At 36.0% G+C, this 22,515-nt stretch overlaps 2 protein-coding genes across 8 annotated transcripts in view; one reads left to right on the top strand and one right to left on the bottom strand.

Annotated features, from left to right (window-relative positions):
* LOC126819498 (neutral amino acid transporter 9) overlaps positions 1-2,627 on the top strand; it is a 32,039-nt gene extending 29,412 nt beyond the window's left edge. Inside the window, exons 15-16 of the mRNA XM_056100189.1 lie at positions 1,099-1,164; positions 2,624-2,627. Coding sequence (XP_055956164.1) covers positions 1,099-1,164; positions 2,624-2,627 — 70 coding nt within the window. The remainder of the gene's footprint in view (positions 1-1,098; positions 1,165-2,623) is intronic.
* Positions 2,520-22,515, bottom strand: part of LOC126819557 (neurocalcin homolog) — a 269,509-nt gene continuing 249,513 nt past the window's right edge. For 6 of the 7 annotated variants that reach the window (XM_050547701.2, XM_050547702.2, XM_050547700.2 and 3 more), the window contains 2 exons: positions 9,806-10,237; positions 2,520-7,664 (listed from right to left, as the gene is read on the bottom strand). In XM_050547701.2, the coding sequence (XP_050403658.1) occupies positions 7,467-7,664; positions 9,806-10,183 (576 nt within the window). In that variant the 5' untranslated portion in view covers positions 10,184-10,237 and the 3' untranslated portion in view covers positions 2,520-7,466. Of the gene's footprint in view, positions 7,665-9,805; positions 10,238-20,186; positions 20,390-22,515 lie in introns of those variants that run through there. The other variant, XM_050547698.2, reaches the window with a different exon arrangement.

Genomic DNA, 22,515 nt, shown 5'->3' with positions numbered 1-22,515 from the left:
GCGACACTTGAGAAACTGAATGCTGATATTTGTGCCAGAGAGACGGCTAGAAGGGAAAAAGCAGAAGTAATTTGGTAGATTTTAGTAGATGTGTAGTAATATTGATTTCAGAGTGTCCCTGTTAATTAAAAACGGAGATCTATGTTTATCATAGATGTTGGTACTAATTAAGGTGAACGTTTTACTTCGGACAAGACCTAGTCGGGTGTCCGTGGATTCAGTTAAACTAATGAGATTAAAATGATGGCTTCTATTACTTTTGTTCAACCATTTAAAGGGCTTGTAGCTGTAGTACAATATTATCTGTAATATTCAACACTGAATGAAATGTGCTTTTTGTCCTATTTTTGTCTATTTTATGTTCCCAAAGAATAGAGCTATACTTTCTTTTAAATGAGTTTATAGATACCAAGAGTAGAGAGAGAGATAGAGAGAAATGAGGTTTAACACCCATTCGACACAAACTAGGTCATTTCGGGACTAACATATGGTTCAATTTTATTTCAATAATTCGCTTGTGCATAGGGGTCTTTAGCAATTGGGAGGAAACCGGAGGACCCAGAGAAAACCCACAAGGTTGGACAGGCGACCCTGCTCCTTGACACGCACAACCGGGAAAACGAAACTATGCCAGTTGACTCAATGACAGACCTTATGATACAGCGCGCACGTGTTAACCATTCGACCATCCAATCCCCAGATACAGAGAGTAATCATTGGCTTTTATTACCAACATATATACCAGCACTGACAATTTCTTGCTGAAGTATTGGCCGAGAAAGTCCATCAGGATTTTCCACCTTGTCAGTGGTGCAGGACGAAAGGGCTTGACAAGGACAGCTGTCTAGTCGTTCTGATGGGATGAAAAATTGAGGAAACATGTATACATTGCAGTTGGAATTCGATATAAGAGTAGGCCGTAGCCCCGATGTCCGGGCCAAATTTCTCTTATACCACACTGTATGGTGTATCCCCGTCTTCATTAGCCCAGTCGGACCAGAACACTAGTACGTTTATCCCCATTTCATTTCATTTTCATTTCATTGCTAAAGTATTTTACTCAAATGGATATAACATCTCTCTTTCTGCACCATCCAGGTTAATGAAGATGGGCATTCATCCAGCAGTGTATTATTCGACAAATTCTATCCAGACACTGGCATTGTGGTTATTATTTCGATTTGCAACTGTCGGGGGATCTTTAAAGGTATGCCTGTGGTTACACAGGACTTCAGTTTTCCATCCGATCTGAAGGATTTTTCACCTTGATAAGGGGAAAGAAGACTAGGAAATTCTGAGGAACTTTCTTGGTCAACACCCGCTAATTTGTGACTTCCATACTTTAAAGAATTTTGAGCTTTTTATCATGGCCATAATTAATTCCCACCTTCCCTTACAAGCTTAGCATTATACTGAATTCTCCTAGAAATGTGGTTATTGAAAATATGTTAGTTCCGAAATGATCTAGTTTGTGTAGAGTGGGTGTTAAATCCCCATTTCTCTCTCTCTACAAGGAATTTCATGTTACTTTTTATTTGATATTTGGTGCAGTATTTAATGAATTAATTGACAATAAAAGGGTACATAGCTCTATTCTTTGGAACTTTAAAATAAACGAAAATTTGTCTAAAAGCATGGCTAATGTAATATGAGTGTTTATAAAGAGATTTACAGCCTTTTTTTAAAAATTGTTATCGTAATTTCTAATCAATTACATTCAGTGAAATATGCGAACAGTCCAAATTAAACGACAGTCATTTATGCCTGTTTAGTCCATTAATATTTTGTCGTTTGTGACTCTGCCATTCTTAATTACTTCTACGTTGTTTTCATTACAAATGGGACTCCAAACCATTATATCTGTAGAATACATGACTTGTGTAGTAATTTTAGAATGAGATCCTTTAATGCTTCTTATGTTTTTATTGATGTTAGAAACATTCTAGAGCATACGATACATTTCTAGACTATATGGTCCATTACCTGCAGGAAAACTCTTTATTAATCTGGCAAAGTCTTAAAGTAGCAAAGTCTTTAACTCAATATCATTCACAGTCATCAACATTGAAAATTGCTGAAAACACAAATTTTTTATCAATAACACAAATTTTGCCCGGACAGCGGCACTATGGCCTACTCTTATATCGAATTCCAACTACCAAGGGATCTTTTACATGCACACCAATGTATACATGGAAAAAAAAGGGGTTTAACATCCTACTTTTCCGCACTGACTGGGCTACTGAAGATGGGTATATGCCAACATGTGTGCCAACATGTAAACAGGACCTCAGTTTTTTTGGCCCATCAGAACAACTAAACACTATTCCTTGGCAGGCCCTCTGTCCACTGCACCACTGACAAGGGGACATCACTCTATCCTGCACCACTGACAAGGTGACACCACTCCATGCTGCACTACTGACAAGGGGACACCACTCCATCCTGCACCACTGACAAGTGAAAAACCACACTGCTCCAGGGTAATGTTCACAAATTCTATATATATAAAAAAAAAATCTTTTTCTAAAGAGCCGAGCTCAGGATTTTTAATGTGTATATATTAAATTACATAATAAATGACATAAATTACATTTCTCATCAAATCTCTACAATATTTTAGCTGAAAGAAAATACACTGTACAGATATTATCTATCATACTGTCAGTCTGCTACCAACTGACAGACTGACAGTTTAATATAATTTATCAACACTGTAACCTGGGTATCGTTAATCTTGTGTATTTGGCCCTAATCTCCTTCACATTCATTCAATATCAAAAAATTTTTAATTAACTATTACACATTAATAATCAATGGGATTGTTTATTTTTGAACAGTTATCGGGAAATTAAACCCTTCTATAAATTGGATGCTTGTTATCAAAATTAAACGGTCAGTTTTAAACTGGACATAACTACAAATTAGATGATTTGGGGAAATTTTAGACAGTTTTTACGAAATTTCAAACGAAGATTTGTTATTGATCGAATGTGAAAGAACTGAGAGGTAAATACGCAAGATTAACGATACATGGGTTATAGACGGACAGTTTAATATAAATATACAGATGAATAATAAACAATTCTTATAGATAACATACACAGATCAGGGGCGTGGTGATCCATCATTTCGCATGAGGAACAAGATCCTGTATGGTCTCCCAAAAAATACAGATCAGGGGCGTGGTGATCCATCATTTCGCATGAGGAATCAGGGGTGTGGTGATCCATCATTTAGCATTAGGAACAAGATCCCGTCCGGTCTCCCAAAAAACACAGATCAGGGGCGTGGAGATCCATCATTTCGCATGAGGAACAAGATCCCGTCCCATCTCCCAAAAAAACTAATATTTAAATATGTGTGCGGTGGAGGGGGTGATGTGGCAGTCCCTCTCAGTGCTACCAAGTAATATTGGACTGTAAGGAACATGCTAGAGTCGATTTGTAGCATATCTGACCCATTGTATATGTTTGACACTGGTTAAGCATTATTATTATGATTATAATGTTGAAAACCACATTGAAACCTGCATGATTTTTTGCTATTTGCGAGGGGGCACAAAAACTCAAAACCATGACGCAAAGCTTGTCACTGCATCCCTCTCACTTAGCCCCTGACACAGATATAGAATTATCTTCTGTATTTAATGTAATAACTGTCTGGATGTAAGAAAACCGTTTCCCCGATAGGAAATGAAATGGTGTTTAACGTCCTACTTTTCTGCACAAACCGGGCTAATAAAAAATGTGTCTCGGTAGGAAATGAAATAGAGTTTTCTGCACCAACCAGCCTAATGAGAAAGAGAAATGAGGTTTAACGTCCACTCGACACAAACTATATCATTTCGGGACTAACATATGGTTCAATCTTATTTCATTAATTTGCTTGCACGTAGGGGTCTTTACCAGTGGGAGGAAACCGGAGGGCCCGGAGAAGACCCATGAGGTTGGATAAGCAACACTACTACTTGTCATGTACAAGTTGAGAATCAAAACCACAGCATTTGACTTAATGACAGACCTTATGATCTTATGCACATGTGTAAACCCATTTGGCCACCCATCTGAAATATGTATATGTTATCAATAAAAATTAATATCGAAGACACCATTCAAAGTTACATATTCAAATATTGTTGGAGTTATTGAATATATTATATCAACATTTTACATACTGAATGTCATCCAAATAATCAGATGTTTAAATATCAACAAGTTTCTTTACAAAGACATAGGGGAGACCGGGACACATTGGGTTGCCTAATATTATTTATAAAGGATATATCAATGGTGGTTCAACGTACCCATATGTTCAATATGCCCCGGTCCCCTATTTTACATAATTAAAGGGGCGCAAACCTCTTCAATTTACGTCAAAATAAAGTATCAGTACTTGGATTGTTTTAATGGCTTTATCTAAATAAAGGACCTAAAATTTCGAACAAGATTGATTGCCAATCTGATTAAAACACAGATCCTATTTCGTTATTTATAGTTCAAAATTTCATTTTACTACACTAGGATCTGGAAGAGTTGTTATATAACCCACGTTCTGGATGATGAGGAATTAGCCATTTCAATGGTCTGTTACGGTGAGTTTTTGGTGCGAGGTGCACGGAATTGTGGGCATAGCACTACAAACATCAATGCTGATTGGTTAATCAAATGTCTGACGTCTTAGGGTCAAAAGCCGCTCGCAACCTTCCACTACAACCGGTCAGATATTTATGTAGTATAGGCCATTGAAAGAATAAAAAACGAAATGAAATATAGATCTGTATTTCAATCAGATTGACTGATTGTCATCCATATGCAAAAAAATCAGTATTTAGGCCACATCAATTCGATTCTCTGTTCTTCGGGAACACCACTCAAATGTTTTGTTCTTAGTTCTTTGGAAAAATGACTACTTTAAAAGCCAAAAGTATTTGGTTGCACTGTTTAAAAGCTTTTAGTTCCAAATTTTAAACAAAACACCTTTCACATGATTCAAGTGGGTATTTATCCATCAAGACCCCGAAAAACAGAAAAGCAAATTGGTATGGCCTTATTACTCAATCTTGTTGATTTGATGACTTTATACATGGACCGAAAGTTTTGAACAAAGAGCGATTGTCATCTCACGAAACCAATCAACAAATCAAATTTGAAAATTTTGCTTTTGACTCCAATCAAAGAAGTTTAACTCCTTTTAAAATTCCCGAGATGCAATAAATAAAACCGGTCGCAAATTCAGGGCTGACAGGTGTGGCCAAACACTTAGCTTATCGTGTGTGGTTTTCAAATACCAGTATTCAATTAAAGTCCCAGATCGTGATTTGCATTTTTGTAAGATTATCTAATTTTTCACGGCTTAATATACGCTAAAATGTAGCCTACTGGGGGGGGGAAAATCGGCCCACTCAGCATTAGAAAATCAATCAATACTCTCAGTTAGGTCAAAAAGAAGTTCGTAAGTATAGCATTATGTAATTTTTAAATGACTCCGTTGAATATTGATTTGTAGGCCTCATTTTGGTTTGATTGAATGTGTAAGAAACTCTGGAAAACTGGCCCATTTTCCTGAAGAAAAAACCCCGGCCCACTAGGCGAAAAAATTGGCTCATTTGCCTATCTGGACTAAGCTGAGAGGGGTGTCCCAATGACGAGCAGAGACTTCAAGATTTCCGTTTTTCGCTCTTCTCCGGTCGGTCATGGCCACTTGCCGATAACTTCTGTAAAGATAGCAGTTTTATTATTAAACTCAACTTGTACTAATTTCACCTGATTGGTTGAAATTTGACCATTTCTCATTTCTTCCAGCCAATCAGATCAATCAACACATTCATTGAGAGAATCGCCTGATGATAGTCGATTCATTTATATATTTCCCAAATCATTAATTCAAGTTCAACACATTTTCAAGGCTGCTTTCACGATAGTCATATTATATATCTGAACTTGCAATCGAAGATATCTCCAGGAATCACTGAAGACTGCCATCTCTAACGAATGAATAAATAAATTCATTTTGATTATACATTAACCTTCTTTAGGCCATAATAATAATATTTAAAATAAAAACATGTACATATTTATAGCCATTTTTGTGTATATATGCTAATTGTGCACTGAGAAAACAAATCTAAAATATGCAAATATCACTGAGCCACATGATTTTTCTTCTTTTTTTTATTTTTTTAAACTATTTGGCTTCAAAGGTCATTTTGGCTCTCTAAATTCTCTTCCCTTTGGTTATGTGGATATTCATAAAATTTACTTGTTAATATGTATGTTTTAAATATTGCAACCATGACGACTTTGCTTTGCGTAATCAATGCCCACCTTTTGCGTATGTATTTGTATAAGAGGCCAATCCTGGTAAACTCACCATTTTGTGACCACGTTAACCCATCCGGGATTTAAGGAATAATATAAATAGAAACCTGCCATTTGAGTCCAACACGAATGAAAATAGTCACTGATAATCTGGATAACAGGGTCTTAATAGCCTTTACCTGCGTGTCTCGATTGACTTCAGTTACGCTATGGTGCATGTGCGCGTCTGAAGAGACAGTGACTTAGAGAAAGTCAGACCCTAGCATGCATATTTTTGAGGACCATAGATTGAGGGCTGCTTTATACATTCCTCCTTACTCCGTTACAATTCCTAGGGCGACAATATGAAATCCCACTAATGTCTCATTTGCTCTTAAATATAAACGAAATATCAGTAAACACTTATCTAAATAATATCAATACATTTACAAGTGGCATTGTGACTCTAATTATAATAAACTAATTATCACCAATTAAAAAAAAAAAGGTAAAAAAAAGAAAAAAAAGAAGACTAATTTCAATTTTAGAGGCAGACGCATAATTAAGATTTTACAAACAGAATCTGTTTAATATTATCAACAAAAATTATCATCTTCATAGAAATTTTGTCGGCCAAAGGAGACAATAAAATACAAATCAGAAATGTCTAGATCACCACGAATACACAGTTTTGTTTGGAAACATTTTTTTTTTCTTCGAAAGATTGGAATGAATACAGGTGAGCTGTTCTTACAGTTTTCCTCCAATCTCTGTACATGTTAACAGTTACCATAACAACCACAGGTAAAAACCATAGCAAAACATACAGTTCAAAGGTCACATCAATGTCGAATAAAGACAACTTCCTTTTCCCAAAGGTCAAGGTCACTCAGACTAAAGGTCACACATTAAATCGGAACAGTTTCTATGGTAACAGGTTATTGTGGAGAAACAGTACACACCAGAAATGTTTTTTTTTTTTAAAGAAATATATACAACGGTACGATGAGTCAAAGTAATGTCTGCTGGTTCTTTCACAGCGTTTAATTCGGCAAACGATGAAAATACTTTTTCTCCGACACTATTATCTAGTTTTCATCCATCATTCCATCCCAGAATGCAAGATAACAAAATTTCTGCGAAACTACAGTTTTAAGATCATATGACTCAACTTTGTGATTGTGGATCACATTGTAGCAAACGAACAATGGAAGGGTCGCTTTTGGCCCCTTCAATGAACTCATCTAATGAAAGTCTTCCGTCTGAATTTTTATCCATTTGACGAAATATTTTTTCTGTCCTCTTCTCTGGAGTGGATTCATCTTCTGGCATTTTCATAACTGTGCCAACCATTTTATAAATTGCCTGAAAAAACAGAAGTATTTCAATTAAAATCAAAGACTCCAGACAAATTAAAATGAAATGAAAATGGAGTTTGACATCCTACTGTTCTTCTCCAACCTCGGCTAATGAAGACGGGCATACGCCAAACAGTGTGGTATGAGGGGAATTTAGCCCTGACAGTGGCAATACAGCCTACTCTTATTTCGAATTCCAACTGTCAAGGGTTCTTTTACGTGCATGCCAATGTGTACATGGGACCTCGGTTTTTCATCCTATCTGAATGACTAGACATCTGTCCTTGTCAGGCCCTCTTGTCCTGCACCACCAACAAGGGGAAACGGTGTATACAGGAATTCAATTTTTTTGTCTCATCCAAACAATTATATACTGTTGCTTGTCTGGCTCCACCCCCCTCCCCATCCTGCACCCCTGACAAAACCATGTTGAAAATTCCTGAGGAATATCCTCGGCCAATAGACGGTTATATATACAGAGGTGTTATCTTACAAAACTAATTAGGACTAATCTGTACTGCGGGCAATGAGTACAGATTTATCGCCTTTTATATCTCCAGATTACGTACTCCGTACCAAGAATAATTGAACATTTGCAGTAATTAGGAATTTAGGATGGAAATACTGTAGGTAATCTTTTCACGCCGGAGTCATCTGGTAGAATCCCAGGATAATTGATAACCAAACATCAATTAAATAAATATTGGATAATAATTATGACATAGGACAGAGGTCTATCGAAGTCGGTGGAGACCGAATTTCTAGAAGAAAATCCAGGAGATTATACCACCACTGTAACCCAGGTATCATTTAATCTTGTGTATCTAGCACTAATTTTTTTCTCATTCATTTAATATTAAATCTTTGTTTAAAAATTCGTAAAAATCCTTTAAAATCACCAAAAATCATCTAATTTGTACTTGTGTCCAGTTTAAACTAAAGCTGACTAATTAATTTTGATAATGCATGTCCAATTTACAAGTGTTTAATTTCCCGACCACTGTTAAAAAATTAATCATTATACATCAATAATCAATTGGGTTTATTTTTTAACAGTGAACGAGAAAATAAATGCTTGTAAATTGGACAATCACTATCAGAATTAAATGGTCAGAGCTTTAAACTGGACACAAGTACAAATTAGATGATTTTTGGTATTTTAAACAATTTTTTTCGAATTTTTTAAACAAAGATTTGATATTGAATGATACCTGGGTTACAGTGTTAGACAGGCGACGTAAATACATGACAATATAGATAAGAAACTAACGAAGAGACTCGTGTACCAAACCTCAATGCTAAATTAAATAGTTGACACATACTAATAACTGCTTAATGCTAGGTTTCCACTATCACGATTCGCGCTACAATTGGAATCGTGGTTTTAATCATCGGGTAATTGTGGTGATCTTATCAGGTCTTACCATACATTGAGGTCAAAAGCTGCTTGTATGACCTCTGGCGTGACCTATCGCTACAACCTGTCAGATCTTCATGTAGTGTAGGCCATCGAAAGTATAAAAAAAACGAAACGAAATACAGATCTGTATTCTAATCCGATTGAATTTTTACATTTGTATAAAATAAAGCACATGTTGATTGTATCTTCTGAGGTTTTATAACATTTTATAGGGTTGGGCGCTATATCATTTTTTTTGGTATATTGTGATAAAATCATCAGGGATTTTATCATATCGTGATTTGTCGGTAGGACAAAAAATTCATATTTCATGTCCTAGGTTGAGCACGCATACAAAATTTTATAAAAGATCAGCTCATTTCATGAGTCTTTTTTAATCTTTCATTGTTTCTGCTTCTGCTTACTTTTCTTCTAAAAGGGTTCCTTTGCATGCAACCCAAAGTGTAACCAGGACTTTTTTGTGTCAACCGAACAACTAGACGTTTTTCTTTCTCAGCCAACAATGGGTTCGAACCCAGGACCTCCTGGTTTAGTGAACCAGTGCTTTAATCACTGAGCCACTTTGGCTGCCAATATCAAAATTACAAATTACAACTAGACTTTTTTTTTTCTCGGCCATCACTGGTTTCGAACCCAGGACCTGCTGGTTAGTGAGCCAGTGCCTTATTAACTGAGTCACCTTGGCTACCAATATCAAAATTACAAAATTATAAATCCAATATACATACCGTGACTATTTCTAACATTTCTTGTCGAGATATAAAACCATTACCATCCAAATCGTACATACTAAATGCCCAGCGCAATTTTTGTTCCAACTTTCCTCGAGACGTCACACTAAGAGCACAGATAAATTCCCGGAAATCAATTGTACCGTCTCCGTTAGTGTCAAATGTGCGAAATACATGTTCAGCAAATTTAGATGCATCGCCATACGGAAAAAAGTTTCCATAAATTTTTTTGAATTCCTCCACCGATAAATGGCCACTGGGACAATCTTTGAGAAATCCTTTATACCATTCTTGTAGTTCCTCGTCCGTAAATTCGGTATTTTTTCGTAAATCTTCGAGAATCTCAGGTTTTAGTTTACTGTTAGTTTTGCCCATATTGTCCCCTTTTTCACCTACGCTGTTGTCAAGACAACGTCAACACACTTTATTCTGAAAAAATACAAAATATAAAAGTATTAGATACCTCAAAATAAAATTCATTCATGGCATTATAGCGGTTATGAGTGTGCTATGGGGGACATTTTGCCCAGATAGTGGTGTTTCTGCCTACAGTTTTACATGCTCACAAACATGTATACAGCTAAAAAGGGGGAAAACAGTGAGTATCCTTTGAGGGATGTTTTGTCGAGACCATACACACATGTATACAGGACCTTAATTTTACATCCTATCAGAACGACTATACCCTGTTCCTTGAACCACTGAAAAGGGGAAAACAGTGAGTATCCTTTAAAAGAAGTTTTGACCAGACAACACCAACATGTATAAAGGACTTTAGTTTTACATCCAATAAGAATGACTAGACCATGTTTCATGCACCACTGAAAAGGGAAAACACACTGAAAAATGCAAAGGAACGTTCATGGCTAACACAAAGATCGAATCTGATCCCTCATTGTTAGTTTGCAAGCGCCCTAACCACTCATCCACTGTGGCTCGTACATGTATATGACAATATATCATCCACTATTTAAAGGACAATGTTGATCTGTCAGCCATTATTACATATTATGTACTAGAACCTGTTAAACTCACTTCAAAGATCATTGCTACGATAGATGCGTAATGAAGATTTCAAGAAACGGAAGTGACAAAAGCAAAAGGAAACACTGCCTGAAGTAATGAGCAATTACAGTTACACAGTCAATTTTCAGCTTACTGATAATTCCTTCCAAGAATAAAAGTTTTTATATGAGACTGTGAGAGGATATCTAACAATTTATAATAAGAATTGACAGTCACTAGATAAGAGAAAACGAAAAAAAAGAATAAAGTCTGTGCATTACCATCTTTTTTATAAAAAGAGAATGAATAAAAACAAGGGAATGTTATTGCTGGTTACTTCAGTCAGTTATATATAATCATATCTTGTGTTTTCCATTTATTTGTGTCACTTCCCGTTTCTTCAAATCTTTGTTACGCATCTACCGTAGCAATGATCACTGGGTTAAAATTATATTTAGAAAGAGAGAGAGAGAGAAATGGGGTTTAACATAACTTCGGGACTAACATATGGTTTAATTTTATTTCAAAAATTCGCTTGCGCATTGGGTCTTTAATTAGCAGTGGGAGGAAACCGGGGGACCTGGAGAAAAACCACGAGGTTGGACAGGCGACCCTACTCATTGTCACGTACAACCGGGGATTCGAAACCACACCAGTTGACTCAATGACAGGCTTTATGATACAGCACGCACGTGCTAACCACTCGGCCATCAAACCCCACCCCCCCACAAATTATATTTAGAATGTAGTGTTTAACCAGTTCTATTGCATAATGGCTGACACCAAAATAATCAGTTATATGATCTGTCAGCCTTTTCACCCAACATCCTAACAACCTTCGTTTTTTAACCCTTTTTCTTACTACGACTACGAGAAAATGACAACTTGAAAATCTGGTTTTAGAAACCATAAATTATCTTATGTTAAATTAGGACTCATAAAGTAATAATTTGTTCTAAAAAAATCCCCAAAACATGAAGATTTACTAAAAATAAAAAAAATTGTGAAGCCTTAACAAATTTTTCTAGGTTTGGATACATAGTCAAACTGACAAGTGACAAAATTTCAAGAGATGTTGAAATGAACATGTGACATTTTGCCTGGGGATATGACAAGTGATGAAATATTATCAACGATTTATCACAACCCAGTAATAACCATATTTTATGGAATATAATAACTGGGTTACCTGGTAATCTACAACTGTACTGAGAGAGAGAGAGACAGACAGACAGAGAGAGAGAGAGGTCATTTTGGAACTAACATATTGTTAACCATTCGGCCACCCAACTCTCCACTGAGAGAGAGAGAGAAAGAGACAGAGAAAGAGTCCACTCACACAAACTAGGTCATTTTGGGACTAACATATTGTTAACCATTCGGCCAACCAACCCTCCACTGAGAGAGAGAAAGAGAGAGAGAGTCCACTCACACAAACTAGGTCATTTTGGGACTAACATAGCTGTGGTAGGCAAACCTACTCCTTGTCAGTACAAGCGGGGAATCGAAACCCTGCCACTTGACTCAATGACAAACCTTAAGATCATACGCACATGTATTAAATCATTTGACTATCCAACCCCCTCAAGATTAGAAACCATAATATATTTATCTTCGACCATTTTATACTAACATCAATCCATAGAAAAACCAATATCAATTCCAATAGTGTGTGTAGTCAAACAGTTACAATCACTGTTCTTACTGATTCCCTCGTGAGGTAATTTCACGGAACCATTCCAAGTCTCTCTTTGATAATTACAACGAATAATAATGTTCGTAAACTCCCGAGAGTTCTACATTGACGTCACACCAACAGGCCACAAGCAGGGTATTAATCACTGATTTACTCATATAATTTGCATGTACTCGTATCGTATCCCTACGCAGTGATTAAATACAACTGATCTAATGAGAATGATGGACCAGACAGAAGGATTAAATTTTCATGAATATGACAAAGTTAACACTCAGTTAATGTACAGCAGTGACAGTCTAGATAGATGGATTACATTTTCTAGCATAGTTAAAAAAATTTAATTGAGAGAGAGAGAGAAATGGGGTTTAACGTCCACTCGACACAAACTAGGTCATTTCGGGACTAACATATGGTTTAATTTTATTTCAATAATTCGCTTGCGTGTAGGGGTCTTTAGCAGTGGGAGGAAACCGGAGGACCCGGAGAAAACCTATGACTTGTCACGTACAACCGGGGATTCAAAATTTAATTGAACTGAAATGATATAAAATGAAACGGGGGGGTTTAACGTCCTACTGTTCTGCTCCAGACTGGGCTGATGAAGATGGGCATACGCCATACAGTGTGCTATGAGGGAAATTTTGCCTGGACAGTGGCACTTCGGCCTACTCTTATATCAAATTCCAACTAATTGTCCGGGGATCTTTTATATGCATGCCAATGTATACACAGGACCTCGGTTTTCTATCCCATCCAAACAACTAGACAGCTGTCCTTGTCAGGCCCTCCATCCTGCACCATTGACAAGGGGAAACCAAGTCAGAAAATCCTGATGAACTTTCTTGGTCAATACAGGGATCGAATACGTGACCTCCAGGCTAGCGAGCCAACGTCTAACCCACTTAGCTACTGTGTCTCCCGGTCTTTATATACCCACACTTCTATCATATATATATCACATACCAAGTCCGTGTTCATATACCCCTCTCCTCTGTCAAATAGTACATATATACCTTCATACACACTCTCATATATTACATATACTTCATCTATTCTACTTATATCATATTAATATACCTCAGCTGGTTTTATATACCCCTCCTGTCATACAGTACACATCTACCTTCATACACACTGTCATATATATCATATTCATATACCTCAGGTGTTTTCATATACCCCTCCTCTGTCATACAGTACATATGCCACACATGTATATACCACAGCTGTAACAGAGGTGGTTAATCTGTTCATAATGATCAGATTAAATTAGATCAGAGTCCGATAGGACTTATCTATTAATAAAGTATAATAAATATATTATTATCTTCTACCGTAGTCGAACATGTAAAATGGTGTAAGCTTATTAAATAACCATATCATTATTAAACAATTGATCCATTCTATTTCTGTATTTCTAATAATAAATAGATAATGATGATGATGGCTATGGACATCTTTAAAGCATTATATAGCATTACAGGAAATGAAATACTGGGGTTCAACATCCTACTGTTCTGCTCCTACTGGGCTGATGGTTTATATCAAGTGGATGTTAAACCCCATTTCTCTCTCGGCCTAATGAGAAGTGGTATTAGGTCAACTGCAGAAATGAAATGGGGTTTAACGTCCTACTGTTCTGCTCCTACTGGGTTGATGAAAACGGGCACACGCCATACAGAGTGCTATGAGGGAGGTATCGCCACACTAAATTAAGGTACATGTCACAGATTTTGTCAGGCAAAAATTATCACACAACTTTTTTTATTATAACATATACATTGTTTGTAACAGGTGCCCTACGTCCAGGCTTGATGACCAGTATGCAACAGGTGTGGGGGGGGGGATAGAGAGAGAGAGAAATGGGGTTTAAAGTCAACTCGACAAAAACTAGGTCATTTCGGGACTCACATATGGTTCAATTTTATTTCAATAATTCGCTTGCAGTGGGAGGAAACCAGAGAAAACCCACAAGGTTGGACAGGAGACGCTACTCCTTGTCACGTACAACTGGGGAATCTAAACCACGCCAGTTGACTCAATGACAGACCTTATGATACAGCGCGCATGTGCTAACCATTCGGCCATCCAACCCCGCCATTGTGCAAAGGACATTGAAGCCCAGTTATTTCTATATTCTATTACATAGATATATAGATAATAAAATGATATGACATGTACTACATCCACATCAACTGGGTTAATGAAGACAGACATACGCCATGCAGTGTGCTACATGCATAAATTAAATTTGACCTAATTCTCGCCAGTTCATTTTAAAATGGATTAAGAACCTTGGTGCAAGCCAACATTCACACAGGATAACTACACTTTATGACAATGACAGCTACTAGACTCAATTAAAATCTTTCTAGATGCGTCTGTTCAATAAACCAACTTGTATTATATGTTTTCATATTTGTAATTTTAACGTTCTTTAGAACAATTCAATAAATGACTTTTTCACATTTTTCAAATGGCGTTGTGTTTTTTAACCTCCTTTAGAACAATTCAATAAATGACCTTTTCACCCTTATCAAATGGAGTTGTGTTTTTTAACATCCTTTAGAACAATTCAATAAATGACCTTTTCACATTTTTTAAATGGGGTTGTGTTTTTTAACCTCTTTTAGAACAATTCAATAAATGACCTTTTCACCCTTATCAAATGGAGTTGTGTTTTTTAACATCCTTTAGAACAATTCAATAAATGCCTTTTTACATATCAAATGGGGTTGTTTAAACGTCTTTTAGAACAATACAATAAATGACTTTTTCACCCGTATCAAATGGGGTTGTGTTTGTTACATGTTACATACCAATCAGAACTAAATCTAAAAAAAATAAAGCTGATAACCAGACCATAATTCAATAGGCTTCTTCATCTCAAGAACATAAACACTGTGTATATATATGTATAAATTTCAAGTCAAGTGGATTATAACTGTAGCTGCTAGCTAAAGTGTCCACAAGCTAATAATATTAAAGATGCTGGACAGCGTCAAACATGAGTATACAATTCTAAAATAGGCCAGTATCTATCTTTATCTGTACTGTGTTTCCGACTCTTTATTCCAAATTTCAACTGTCCAGAGTTCTTCAAGACCCAAACTGATCCTTGACAAGGGGAAACCCTTGACAAGGGGAAACCACTCTGAAACACCTTGAGAACATCAGGATCGAACCCTGGACCTTCTGGTTATTGAGCCAGCACCTTACTCACTGAGCCACAGTATATATATGATAATTAGAATGAATACAGTAATTATAGTCTGATTTAAAGATAATATTATAATAGGATATAGTATCATCTATTCTCTTCATGCATCCATCTATTAAACACCTGTGGATTGACTAAGGATTAACCTTACTCAATTTATAATCAGATTTTACTTCAAGTTACTGGCGACTAGTGCTCCTATGGCTAGTTGGATAGCCGCAAACGGTTAGAACTGGACGGTTAAACGCTTCGAATTCAACGGTACGGTTATTGGGAGATGTTCCTCATTACATAGAGTTGTGTCCGATTATATTCCTCTTTATAACAAAACTTGCCCGTTGTCATTTTGCATTTGATGTTTGAAAATCTTAGAATGTAACAGTCGTCGGCATTTCTAACTATATTCTACCTTGTTTAATATTTATTTATAAACGTAACCATCATTCAAAATATATTCATAAAGGCTAGAAAATGACATTATAGTAGATTCGTTACGACATTCAACACGTTTCATATCTCGTAATTTCTCGCGAGAATTCTACTTTGGATTTTAGTTTAATTAACCAATCATAAAAATTCTATTTGCAAGCCCGGAATTATTTCTTTATTGTCCAATCAATAGACACTTTCCGATTTTCTTTATTCTATTTTTAGTAACATTGTGTAATTGTAATATTATCACCATACATATTGTACGAAGGGAAACAAAGTATTGTCTTGTATTATTATCATAGATATATATTGAATTAAAAAATGGTAGAAAAATGAAAACCAGGTAAACAAATAATAACTACAGCCTTAATTTTCATTAAAGAATTGTGCATTTCTAAGAAAACATTCCTGAAATTTTTGCGTGTGTAATGCCTTTTAGTTTTAGACAAGTATAGCATGTACACGGTTTTATGTTTAAAATTGATACCAAACGGTTAGCGGTTACTAACCGGTTAATAGCTACGGCTTTTCGAATAACAAAAAGTCCTAACCGTAGGAGCACTACTGGCGACCATTCTCATTAGTATCAGGACTAAGACTAATTATTTTAGGAGGTGCAGGAAAGAGGGCCTGGCAAGGGACAATGTATAGTCATTCAGATGGGACTAAAAATCAAGCTCCTGTTGTAATTCAATGTAAGATTAGGACGTAGTGCCACTGTCCAGGTTAAATTACCCTCATAGCACGCCCATCTTAATTAGCCCAATTGGTGCAGAACAGCTTTGTCCTTCGAGTGTTCACAAGGTCCAACAAATTGAAACAAGGGCCATATCTGTGGAAAATTGCTGAAATTCAATAGGCTTCTACATTTCACTAGTTTAAATGATGCAAATACATGTCTCAAACCATACTACCACCAAATCTTGCCTCATACATATAGGTAGTAAAACAATACAAGCAATACAAAATTCCAACTGTCAAGGGATCTTTTACGTGCATGCCAATGTGTACACGGGTCCTCAGTTTTTTGTACCATCCAAATGACTAGACAGCTGTACGTCCTTTTCAGGCCCTCCGTTCAGAATCACTGACAAGGGGTACAAGCAATACAAGAAAAAAAACAGGACATATTATTAGTATTTATAGATACTATATTCCGGAAAACAACCGGAAAACAACATTTTATACTGAATACCGGAAAACACCGGAAAAACACTAAATACCGGAAAATACCCTAAATAGGTAACCTGGACACTGGCACCCTAAATAGGTAACCCGGAGACTGGCACCCTAAATAGGTAACCGGGAGCCTGGTCCTCTGTGTGCCTGGGTTAGGTTTAGGGTTAGTTTCCGGTTTATAGTATAGCCCTTCTCCGGGTTACATATTTAGGGTGGTTTCCGGTATTTAGTGTGTTTTCCGGTATTTTGTTTTTCCGGTGTTTTCGGGAATTCAGTATAACATGGTGTTTTCTGGTTGTTTTCTGGTGTTTTTCAGCATTTTCCAGTTGTTTTCCGGTGTTTTCCAGTGTTTTCCGGTATATAGTATAGCCCCTATTTCCTGATTACTCTCTCTCTCAGCTCAGTCGAAACATAAAAGTAGGATGTTCAACCAACTGCAAGATTATATCCTATATGAATTGAGGAAATGAAAGAATATTTATAGTTAACAGTATTTCATTCATTACATGAAATATATGGTCGTATAATCAATCTTACATGTTCATCAAATAACAAATTATATATTAATCTGTATACACATGGTCTAAATAAACAACATAATCTCTAGCAAATTAACAGACATTCCAATAGCAGATTGTTATCACATGCTTCACATATACGGTCTATATATATATATATATATATATAATAAAACAGGATTTGATCTTTTACTGTCTAGTTGTTAGAATGGTACGAAAAACCAAGGTCCCATGTATACATTGATGTGCACGTAAAAGATCCCTTGGCAGTTGGAATTGGATATAGAGAGACTAACATATGGTTCAATTTTATTTCAAAAATTCGCTTGCGTGTAGGGATCTTTAGCAGTGGGAGAAAACCCACCAGGTTGGACAGGCGACCCAACTCCTTGTCACATACAACCGTGGAATCGAAACCATGCCAGTTGACCCAGTGACAGAACTTATGATACAGCGCACACGTGCTAACCATTCGGCCATCCAACCCCTCTGGAATTCGATATAAGAGTGCTGCTGTCCGGGCAGGGATCGAACACAAGACCTCCAGGTAAACGAGCCAACATCTTACTCACTGAGCCACTGTGACTCTGATCAAAAGATAAAGCTCAAGTCAGTATGTTTAGTAATTTTAGTTTAATTTCTGGCTGACAGTGTCGACAGTGAGACACAGATTTAACACCAGACTTTATTTAAATAGACAAACAAATATTAACGAAGAGAGATTGTCATCCCACAAAACAAATAAAATTATAAAATCAGATAAAATCGTCAATTTTAATTTTGACAAAACAGCTAATAAGCGTAGTAGTCTCTAGGAGTTTTAATGTTTTATTCCACAGAAAAGTTTAATATAAAATCAAATAAAATTGTCATTTTCAATTTTGACAAAACACCTAATAATTATAAGTGTGTAGTCGCTGGTAGTTTTAATGTTTGCTTCCACAGAAAAGTTTAAGTTTATTCACTGCCATTATATTTAGGTCCATGGCCCATTTTTCGGAACAACTGTGTGAATTTTCAATTCCCAAATGACATGGCCCAGACAATAGTACTAGTACTGAATGAACTATATATAACATTTATGTAAATAATAGTTCAGCATAAAAAATATACAGTCAATTAAAAACCACAACTCATTCCCAAATGACATGGTCCAGACAATAGAGAGAGAGAGAGAGAGAGAGAGAGAGAGAGAGAGAGAGTGAATGGGTTTAAAGTCCACTCGACACAAACTAGGTCATTTTGGGACTAACAGGTGTCTTTAGCAGTGGGGGGAAACCGGAGGACCTGGAGAAAACCCACAAGGTTGGACAGACCACCCTACTCGATCCTCGTCACATACAAGCGGGGGTATCGATAACCATGCCACTTGACTCAATGACAGACCTTCTGATTCAACGCGCATAAGTGAACCATTCGGCTCTACAACCCCCGCTAGACAATAGCAACAGTAGAGATTGAAAGATATTTATCTCTTACAAATAAATTATAGTGTGTCCTTCATAAAATTATACATTCAAAATGTCACAACTCAATTCGAAAAATCGTGATTTCACTAGGAAGCTAGCACAGTGGCTTGGTATTTCAAACTGCCAAAATGGCATGACTCAGACATTTAGAGGACCAGCGATACAATGTATTTAACTATATTATTAGACAGTTACAAATATATACAGAGTTAAAACATCTTCCTAAAAAATCATAAAGTCGTATATCACAGAAGAATATAGACCTAGACAATAATAGACAGTTAAAAATATATATAGAGTAAAAAAAAATATTCCTAAAAAAAATTATATAAAGCCATATACCACAGAGATATATAAATAAAGACTAAAATAATCTAGATATTATCTATAAGGAAATGTTACGTCTGCTTATTATAAGACAATGAATGTAGTCTTCAACTAAAATTTAAAATTTGATCTCTTTTTATTTACACCTGTGATCTATCATTTATTTACCAGTGACATAAATCTATATATTAATAGAGTTGGTAGACTTAAATCCAGATTGTTTTAAGGAACTATCAAATCGTAATGTTACGTCTGCAAAGACAATGAATGTAGTCTTCAAATAAATATTTAAAATTTGATCTCTATCATTTATTTACCAACTGTGATCTATCATTTATTTTCCAGTGACCTACCATTGGCAATGTATTAACAGAGTTGGAAAACTTAAATCAAGATTGTTTTAAGGAACTATCAATCCTAGTGTTATGTCTGCAAAAACAATGAATGTAGTCTTCTTATAAATTGTGTAAAATTTATCGAGATTTAGATATATAGATTAGATAGGTCTATCACTTATTTAAAAACTTACCTAGGATTTACCGGCTACCATTGTTATTTGTATGTTATATATAAGTATGTAAAGGTGGTAAAAGAAAATCCAGATTGTTAAGGAACTATGAAATCCTAAAAATATCCAATATATAAGTTTACTAATCCTCCATCTTATCTTTCGGAAGTATTACTGCACGACATGGTTCCTAACTCAGGTTGGCACAAGTTCAACTAGTCAACATAATTTAAACTCAATAATCCAGACTACAGTAGTTCAACTTGAACTGAGTTATTTATGTGTTTATTATAAACTGGACGATAGTGACTACTGGGTAGGATTGAAACCACAATACTGGTGTGTAACAAGAGTCTATTTATAGTAACATATTCACACAGTAGGCAAACAAGAGTGTGGTATATTGGTATATTCGTTCTGTTTGTACTGGTGTATAACTCGTATACTACCAGTTAGACTAGTGGCTTAAACAACTTTTCAATATTTTTAATTTATGAGATAATTTATAAGGAAAGTCAAATTGTTTAAACTAGGAACAAAAATATATATATAATTAATTATTAATTAATACCCATATAATAATAACTTGACCAATGAGGGACAAAAAGACAAATGAAATGAAATGGGGTTTAATGTCCTACTGTTCAGCTCCGAACTGGGCTAATGAAGATGGAAGAGACAAAACGACAGAGCGAGAGAACACAGCATTGATTGTTAGATTGGAAACTTAATTTTTTTAACCTAGGAACATAAATATATTACTAAATAATTAATCCTATGAAAATAAATAATAATTATAACCATTGAAATCGTTCAGAGAAAAAAAGACAGAAAGAGACCATTTCATATGATCCTGGACATTAAATCGTTTCTAACAGTATAATGGTGTTGACTCAATTTAACAATCTCGTCATTGGACAACTAGATTGAAAAACCATAATTTCTTAAGCTAGGCACATAAATATATATTAATGAATAATACCCATATATAAATTGGAAATAATAATAATTGAACCATCACAGGATGACGTCACATCTGTATATTAAATATAATTAGAATACTCTTTATAATATCAGCGTAGTCTGTAGAAATGAAATGAAATGGGGTTTAACGTCCTACTGTTCTGCACTGAATTGGGCTAATGAAGACGGGCATGAACCATATAGTGTGCTATGAGGGAAATTTTGCCCAGGCAGCGGCACTATCGAATTCCAACTGTCAAGGTATCTTTTACATGCACGCCAATGTATACATGGCACCTCAGGTTTTTGTCTCATCTGAATGACTAGACAGCTGTCCTTGTCAACCCCTCTGTTCTGCACCACTGACAAGGGGATACCACATCGGAAAATCCCGATGAACTTTCTCTGCCAATGCAGAGATCGAAAATGCAACCTCCAGGCTAGTGAGCCAGCGTCTTACCTACGTAGCTACCGCAGCTCCAGCGTAGTCTGTAGACCCCAATAACAGTTTTATAGTCTAGTCCTAGTGTATATAAAGGTTTTCACTATAACATGGAAGTAGTCCTTGTGTATGATATATAAAGGGTCCCACTATAACATGGGTATAGTCCTAGTGTATATAAAGGGTCCAACTATAACATGGGTATAGTCCTAGTGTACAATATATAAAGGGTCCCACTATAACATGGGTGTAATCAGAGCCCTACACGATTGACAAGGCGCAAACATGGCGGAAAATCCTGATAAACTTTCTCGGCCAATAGCAGGATCGAACACAGGACTTCCAAATAAGCGAGCAAACATCTTACTCACCAAGGCACCACGGCTCCTGTGTACTAATGGACTCCTAGTGTATAATTCACTGTATGAATATAGTCAGTTGCCATTAAATACCCAACATCAAACAAAATAATTACATTAATAATTAATTCTCCCATTACCCTCATATTACAATTAATTCTCCCATGACCTTCATAGTATAATTAATTCTCCCATGACCTTCAGATTATAATTAATACTACATTTTTACAGGGTTGAATAACTCCACTAGACACATTAAACTAGGGTGTTTCAGGATTAACATAATAATTCTTACATTCAGTAATTGACCAAGTATCTCAGAGCCTCATCTAAGGATTTGGTCGTGCACGGCAATGTCAGACGAAGCCCCATCTGCGAACACCACAGGTGAGAGCCCGCGCGGGGGGTCTGGGGGAGAAAATTTTGAAAATTGACTCCCTTAGACTCGATTTCTGAGCACTTAAAAAAATAGTTTCGGAGATTTGATACACTATTAGTTTTGGCATCTTGTTACACAATGGATTGATTAATACCCTGTAAAATCGATATCAAAACACTGCTGCGGCTGACCCGCAGACAGAAATAT

Source organism: Patella vulgata, chromosome 4 (assembly GCF_932274485.2).
Source record: "Patella vulgata chromosome 4, xgPatVulg1.2, whole genome shotgun sequence".
Taxonomy (NCBI): domain Eukaryota; kingdom Metazoa; phylum Mollusca; class Gastropoda; family Patellidae; genus Patella; species Patella vulgata.
This window is presented reverse-complemented; position numbering and strand designations above follow the sequence as displayed.